Source organism: Bombus bifarius, unplaced genomic scaffold, assembly GCF_011952205.1.
Source record: "Bombus bifarius isolate JDL3187 unplaced genomic scaffold, Bbif_JDL3187 scf7180000008213, whole genome shotgun sequence".
In the NCBI taxonomy this organism is placed as follows: Eukaryota; Metazoa; Arthropoda; class Insecta; order Hymenoptera; family Apidae; genus Bombus; species Bombus bifarius.
Genome location: NW_022884516.1, coordinates 281787 through 290192, shown reverse-complemented (window position 1 = coordinate 290192; position 8406 = coordinate 281787). Strand labels below are relative to the sequence as shown.

General features: G+C 40.2%; 1 protein-coding gene across 1 annotated transcript in view; it reads left to right on the top strand.

The window, feature by feature from the left end:
- Nucleotides 1-7261: 7261 nt before the first annotated feature.
- LOC117210980 (sodium/hydrogen exchanger 9B2) overlaps nucleotides 7262-8406 on the top strand; it is a 93654-nt gene continuing 92509 nt past the window's right edge. The window contains exon 1 of the mRNA XM_033454484.1: nucleotides 7262-7483. Coding sequence (XP_033310375.1) covers nucleotides 7458-7483 — 26 coding nt within the window. The 5' untranslated portion in view covers nucleotides 7262-7457. The remainder of the gene's footprint in view (nucleotides 7484-8406) is intronic.

Below are 8406 nucleotides of genomic sequence, written 5' to 3'. Positions count from 1 at the left end.
CGCAATTTGTAAGGCGAAGAAATAACCATCGACAAAATAAGACAACGTTGAACGATTCGAAAGGATTGTATATTAAAATAAGTATGAAATTATTGGATATAGGGGCTGAAATCCAAGTGAAATTTCTCATAAACATAATTTAGAAAAAATTCTCTGTAGGTTGTTTGCGTTTTGTTCATTATTTTATAGTAATTCGTATTACGGTTTATTGTACGTTTAAATTTATAGCGATTTGAATAATTCTCAGTCCTATTATCGACGCGGAGAGCATCGTAGCCGCCTTCTCCATTCCGTGGCCTAAAGTTTCAAACGATATTTTGTACTTTTTTCTTGGAATCACGTCCGTTATCCCGCGTTACGTGCCAAATAAAATTTCATTTAGCATGATTTCCGTTTTAGCCGTTTCCCTCGACGATTCTAATATTTCCGAAATAAATCGTCTTTCTTTTCACGATACCTTTGTGCAGACAGCCGTAGCAATCTCACCAATGAATTCCGCGTGCAGCAGGTAATTAGATAATCGCAAAGTGGCAGTGGCGAACGCGAAGGAGGCTCGTTGCCGGTGCTTGGGCGATTCTATAAAAGCCAAGAGTATAAACCACGCCCGTCGTTACAGCTAACAAAGTGGATTAACGCGGCTGGTGGCGCTCTCGGCGCTCTCGGCGCTCTCGGCGCTCTATCCACCCTGTTCCATCCCCTACGTTCCGCCGAATAAACGAACAAACTTACCAAGGAAATTGTTCTCAGTCTTGCGTCGCTGTGTTCTGCCGCGACTAATTCTAAGTTCTAATAAAACTTCGGGAGAATTAGCGTGTGTTTTTCAGGAACGTGTATCGGAGAAACGATTCTTCGATCGAACGATACCCGAGTTGATTTTATTGTTTTTTCCCTTCATTTCGACCATGCAAATAGACTTGTTTCGCATTTCTTAGAACGGATAGAATTATTCGTTAATACCAATTAAGACGCCTTTCAGATCAAATTAAAATTTTCAAGCAGGATGTTTCGAAGAGGAAATAATAGAGATGATAATAAGACACGCGCACACATTCTCGTAATCTCCTGTTCGTAAACAGCTTATCAAGATCTATGCGACCTATCGAAAAACCGTCTTAGGTAATTGATAAATCAATATGGGCTGATCGGAAGGCAATGAGACCATTTTTCAGAGTTAACGTTCTGATGCAACGTACCAGGAACAGCATAAACGTAAAATGATAAAAACGTCGATTGTACTTAATAGCGATTGGAAAGCAATGAAACCCGCCGTTGATGAAATTAGTCACTCGCGTTGTACGAGAGGTTTTTCTGTCGATAACGAGTCAAACGGCCGGTGGGAAAGGAAATTAAAGAGAAAAGGAGAGAAAAAAAAGACGGTGGGGGGAAAAAGCGATCGTCGAGTGAAATAACAGAAGCTTGGCGGATTTATATCGCGCAAAACTGAAAATTCTCTTTCGGTTACGTTCTTTCACGGCCCGCCGAACTGGATTCGACGAGGGCCATTTAAATCGTTCGACCAACATCGATTCCATCCGATCCATGGACGCGCGCCTACGTACGCAGACAAATGAGTGATTACTGGGAATATATCAGGTGGAACGCGTGTCCCCGGAATGGAACGTTTCATTCGTCAAACGGGGACAATATTGTTCCGAATCCCAATGACTCGGACGCTCCCCTTTTTTCTCTCAGCTCCTCCGCTTCAAACAAATGGAATCTGAAATACGACCGACAGGAAACTCTGTCGGCCTTCTCCCTTCTGTCGCCGTTATTCTTCGAAAACGTCGATAAAGTGGTCGGCAGTGGTTACTAGCTGATATTCCAACATCGCACTGTTTCGCTTAATTAATAGCGAATATAAGTACTCGTTACTATTCTAGCTTACAAATGTCTTTACTCTGTTTTTATCGAATGTTTACTCTGGTTTGACGCAAAGACATCGAGACGGTGTCACCTTCGTTTTGAAATTTTAGCTAACCGGTCAGGTATGTAGGTTTAGACATTTCTATACAATGATCATAGGCTATCTACGCTTACCGGTCTTGCAACGTTTAGTTCACGCAAATTACGTTACGAATAAAAGTTCGAGACGTATTGCAACAGATGCGTTTGGCGTTTTCAATGATTTAGTTTAGTAACGGTTTATGTTTTTACCGATAGTTTATGAAGTAACTTGTTGGCACGAACGAACGACGGGTGAACGTACCGTAACGTTTCAAATCTTTTTTTTTCCGGGTGATTTAGGTCCAAATTAGGTAAATTAGGTAAAATATCGTACTGGCAGAATATCTTTTATCACGCCTTTATCTTTCAGTCTTCTTTCACGGGCACTCCATATATCTGTAAAGGAAAGAAAACTAATCGTTCGGTAGTTACACTTTGCGGAACAAATTTTACACATACGATTACATCGAACTTTATACGCTTCTTTCTATCTTTTTATCTCTTTATTATCTGCTTCTATCTCCTTGGTTTATCCTTACAGGACACGAGAAAACCAGCATTCACATCGAACTCTCTTCTTTCAGATTCCTTTTGTCAAAGTTCACGTTTAGAATAAAAAGTTTTATTAAAGAGAATAAAGCAGGCACTATCGAGGGTTTAGGCATTACGGAATACCGTTAAACCAAAAAACGTAGTTCATTCAATTTGACTTACAATAGAATCTGCCAAACCTTTATTTTAATGTTCGATAAAAGCGTAGACAAAGCGAGCTTTCGGATTAATGCAGCTCTTGCATACACGTATTTTCAACAATTGGAAAATCCCGTTGGCTATTCCCCTTTACGCTATTTTTAGAGATTTCGTTTAAATATCAATGCCTGTAATTCGAACAATGTATATCCGTTGATTCGATTTGATTAAAACGATCAACTTGTACTCCTATATATCGGTTTATCTCTTTCGAATCGTGGAAAAAATATTTTTCTAGTTCGAGTTAGAAGCTCGTAAAACTTTGAGGATTTTGGTGTTCGACGAAGGTAAAGATAGAAGCGTAAGTAAAATGGACTCGCTACGTTTCGAAAATAAATTTTGTTTTCGAAGCAACTTTTAACGAATATACGTCCAGATAGGTCTCCCCGGAATTTTTCTCACTGACCTAATTGTAAGAAAGGAGGAACAAATGAACACGGCCGAGTAAAAGAAAAATAAAAAATGTATCCAGTTTGAACAAACAAAAAAAGTGTACGCATTATAAAAGTGTCACGACTCGAAACAATTCAATTGGAACGGTGTTAGCGAGTGTGTCAGAGAAACATCGAAATCGTCAATGATGGATTTCAACAGCTAAAAACGATCGTTGTTTCCTAGAGCTTATTCTTGTCGTCGACATCGTGCGTTTAGTAATTAATTCCTTTAAGCTTCCAAATAGTTGCTCGTTTCCCTTGAAAAACTTATTCCACTTGTGCGACTGTTACACGCGTGCCATGTATATTATCGGTCGTATCGTCGAACGGAAACGAGTTTCGTACTATTCCATTATTACTTTATTACCGCTGCTCTTTAAATTGTTCGTGTGTTCTACTCCTTCACCGATCTCTTTGTTCGACTCATTCGTAATTCGTTGATCGAGAGAAATATCTAATCTTATCGTTGGACGAGACTTTATTCTTCTTAGAGAACTCCCTCCCTACAAGATGCTACGTGCTAGAAGATAGTTCTTACAATCGATTTTGGTTTACCACGAAATTCACGATTCATCGGTGTCGATAAAACTCCCGACAACTTATCTATTCTACGTGAAATCGCTAAACTCTATCCCGCTCGATTTCCTTTTTTTTCTTCCCTTTTCTTTTCACTGTCCTTTCATCGAACCTTGGGAAAGCTGTATTTTATTCGCTTATTTAATAGCTGACGATATGATACATGGCCGATAAACGATACAGCGTATATCTGTAAGGTGTTAAAGACTTTTGAACAAAATATATGTACTATTACGCAATAAGGTGATCAACAGAATTCTCGAATTATTTTAATCAGCAAATATCACGAGAATGTTACCCGTGTCTTTTTTAGGCTTTTCACCTTATTTCACTTTACCGAAATTGTTCAAACATCGAAGATTGATAGAGACAAAAATATTCGGTCAAAAAAGTAGCGTGATAATACACGTAAATTTAATTAACCTGTTCCTTTTACCAAGGAAATTGTCATTTTCATATCCCCTCCTTTCCTACGTTCCATTTCTTTCTCGGAATCCTTCCTTTTTCAACGACCGTATATATATGGGTATTGCGTGTCCTGGCGAACTAACGGCACCAGAAATCGAACGAATCGAGGCTAGCAGCGGAATTTCGCGAGCATCGCCGCGAATTTTATTGACCCCGCCGCAACGGTTAACAGCGGCGGTGGTATGGTGACGCGATTTCCGGAAATTCGCTTAGTATGACCCGCATCTTCGGCGTTCCTGCACCTGTTGAATTGGGACATCATCGATCGAGTGTCCTTACGGGCGGATGAATGCCACAGCCAAGAAGGGAGGGGTCGCTCGTTTCTTCGACTCGAGGCCACTGAATACAGCGATAAATTCAATGGGATACGAACTTCTCGACAGTTTTATCTGCTTCTTTGGGAGTTGGTCCGCGACAGTGGAGTTAATCGTAAGACGATAGGAACTGCGCTATCTCGCGTCTGTTGGAACGATTTAGACAGCGAATTCGTAAGACCAGCTAATCTGGCGGGCGCTTCGACGATCGATATCTCCTCCTATCGATGGACAGCAGAATCTAATGTTTTTAAAAAGGGCTTTAGTGATTTCGTGTTTCAATGGTTCAAAGGAAAGAACATGGCTGTACGCTCGAAAGACGGTGATTCCTATATTATTACGTAAGTTTGTTCGGCAAGAAAATTCTGCGATCACACAGAATACCGATATTAAATCCGTCGTTCGGACATACGTTCGGCTTTTTATCGCTCTAACGCAAACGATCTATGTATCTAGGTCGTAGGACGGTTAAAATAATTTCTATTCTTTTTAATTGGTCTGTCTCGATATTGCTTGCTTTCCTCGTTCCTTATTCCTAGATTCGACAGCTCGCGTGTTCACAACGGAGCGATCCAACATTTCTAGAAGGTGATCGTTGACAAATATCTTAAATCAACGCGTATGTTAAAAATGGAAATTACCGGATGAAATGGAGAAAGGGGTCACGATGTTTGTAAGAATGTGAATAATTTCATTGTAATTCATGGTAATTGACAACTCTGACAGTTGAACGCGATTTTAGATCAAAAACGAAAGAAAATTGCATTGTAATTATTACGCTTTATTATTACAGGATTATCCAATATCCAGGATGATATCAGTTATTAAGAAGAAAAAAAAAGAAAACGTGGCTTCGCAACTTCGGGAGCGCGAACATCATCGGGCGAAAACTCGAGGCTCGTTCATCGCATAAGTCAGGTATAGATTAATAATAGATTAACGACAGATTATAGAGCACAGCATCGTTTCCTCCTTATTCCGACGTGAAATTTAAAGTGCTTCGACCACTTCGATCAAACCGCTCTGTGTTCTCACCTAATTATGCTTCTAGCAACAGCTCATAGATAGCGCGCGACACGATATGATTTTAGTTTGTAGTAGTAAGCGTGCATGTGCGCCACTCTCTATGCCTCGCGAGTGCGTGTTCCGAGTCAAGCGGATAACCCTGTACACACGATGACTGTTCCATAATCAGAAATTCGTAAAGATAAAATTGGACATGCAAAACGGTATTATCGTAATTCGATACGTATGTCCGTACTAGCAACGCGGTTCTCTCGCGAGGACTGTAATTTTAAAAGTCACTTACGTTTAAGAGAGACACGAAAAACGGTTAAGCGAAATTTTAGATCGGAAGCAAACGATTTGGCCGTAGCTACCGTTTGTTTCGCGTCCGATAGTTGTTAACGCGTAGAAATATTAGGTGAAGTAAAAAGTTCTGAGCGCTTTTTCGCTTTATTTCGACGATGAAATTAACATAGTCAAGATTATTCGATTTAGATTAAATATGCGCCGTTTTGTTCGATTACTTTTGTCCATTTTGAAGGCAATTTCATAATTCCGCGGTTGAAGAAGTCCTCGTCCCTATTGGTAAAAAACTTGACCAGCTCATTTTCACAAGCCTCTCTTGAGGCCAGTTTTGTACCATCAAGAAAATTTTGCAAAAACTTAAAAAGGTGATAATCGCTTGGTGCCAGGTCTGGACTGTACGGCGGATGCGATAGAACCTCCCAGCCAAGCTCTCGGAGCTTCTGACGCGTCGTTAAAGATGTGTGCGGCCTGGCGTTGTCTTGATGGAACACAACACCTTTCCTATTGGCCAATTCTGGCCGCTTCTGGTCGATCGCCTGCTTCAGTCTGGTCAGTTGTTGACAATAGAGGTCCGAATTAAGTGTTTGCCCCGATGGGAGCAGCTCATAATGGATGATTCCCTTCCAATCCCACCAAACACACAATAAAACCTTCTTGGCCGTTAATCCACGCTTGGCGATCGTTTGGGCCGGCCCACCGCGATTGGACCACGATCTTTTTCGGCTGTTGTTCTCGTATGTGACCCATTTTCATCGCCAGTCACCATCCGCTTCAAAAATGGGTCGATTTCGTTACGTCTCAACAAAGAATCGCAGGCATCAATTCGGTCCAAAAGGTTCTTTTGCGTCAATTCATGTGGCACCCATACGTCGAGCTTCTTCTTGAGACCAGCCTTATGCAAATGGTTCCAAACGGTTTTCTGGCTAATCTTCAGTTCCTGGGCAATGGAATAAGTGCTCACATGCCGGTCCGACTCGACGATTTCCATGATTTTATCCACATTTTCGACGATTGGCCTACCAGAGCGTGCCTCATCTTCGACGTCCATATTACCAGAACGGAATCGTTGGAACCACCGCTTTGCTGTTGCATTCGATACTGTACTGGGTCCATAAACAGCACAAATTTTTTTGGCCGCCTGCTCCGCCTTTTCACCTTGGTCGTAGTGGTACTGAAGAATGTATCGAATTTTCTCTTTTTTTATCTCCATTTTCGAACGCTGTAACACACAACTGGCTTCACCGAACACAAAACTGACAAAGAACCTTTTTGATGCGTAATATCACCTTGAAATCGGTGTATACTATGACTCGATGCGATGTGCACATCGTGAGATATGGCTCACTAAAGACATCTAGCGAAAAACGCTCAGAACTTTTTACTTAACCTAATATTTCATTAGACACGAGAATCGATAGACGCGATAGGTCGGAACTTTACATAGTGTGAAAACAACGTTAGTGTAAATCGAGCTGGTATGACGGACGCGTACCGTCATTCTCTGCTTTGAAAGCCGGTTTACCGATTCGCACGAGATCGAAATAATGCGTTACGTTTCTTGGCTCTCATTTTTATCTGTACCTCTCGGTGAATTCGTCGGAAATTGCGGTAACCTTGGATCCATTGTACGCGTCTCCGAGAGTCAAACAGAAGGGAGGTTATGGTCTTCGTTTGGACGGCGGAACAGTGAGTACTAGGTGTTATTTACTTGTAACGAATTTTATCTTTATTAAATTTGATGCAGCAAATATAATATATAAATATAATAAGTGACTGATAAGCGTCTGGGCACTAGCGTTGCCATCGTTATTTCGTTTCTTTGCTACTATTACTAGATTGCGAGTATCTGCGTGAATTTACATTTTTATGAACAAAACAAAATTAGGATAAAACCTAAATAGAAGTTTTACTTATTAAAAATTATAACAACCACCCTGAATATTTTTTACATTATTGCGATATTACAAGAACATGTATCTGGTAATATTCTGTAATAGTCTGTCGCAACAGTCGACAATCAGTTGCGATAACATCGTATTATTAATGACGGCGGAGCTGTAAATTTGTCTGCCAGATTACATCGAGAACTTACGAGAACTTGACACCTTTGGATAATTTTTTGTGCGCATATATAAAAAGCATTATTAAGAGGTAAAACGGCCTTTGCGGTGAATCGGTCGTTCCTAAACAGAATACAACAGCATTTAGTAAGCAAAAGTGGTAATTTTGTATATACATACATATGTGGTTTATAAACAAAGTAAAAGTAAGTAAGTAAGACTTGTCCATTGTCTATTGTTCCAACAATATCTTCTCTATTGCGGTGTTTCTGATTCGAGTAGCGTTTCGAACTCGTATTCCTTTGCCCTTTCATCGTGTGGGAAGAAACATACGGTATCCTAAACATGTTGAAACATGTTAAAAAATGCTAAATATACAACTTTCGAATAACCTCGAAAATTTCTTATTTAGATCGTTGATATTAATATAAAAGATATTCTTATCATCGATCGTTTGCCTTTCAGTTATCTAAAAGGGCAAAAATTCGCAGACGCCGTGTACGATATATTAAACATAAATTGCTCTATATCTTGAAAATTAAAGCCGAA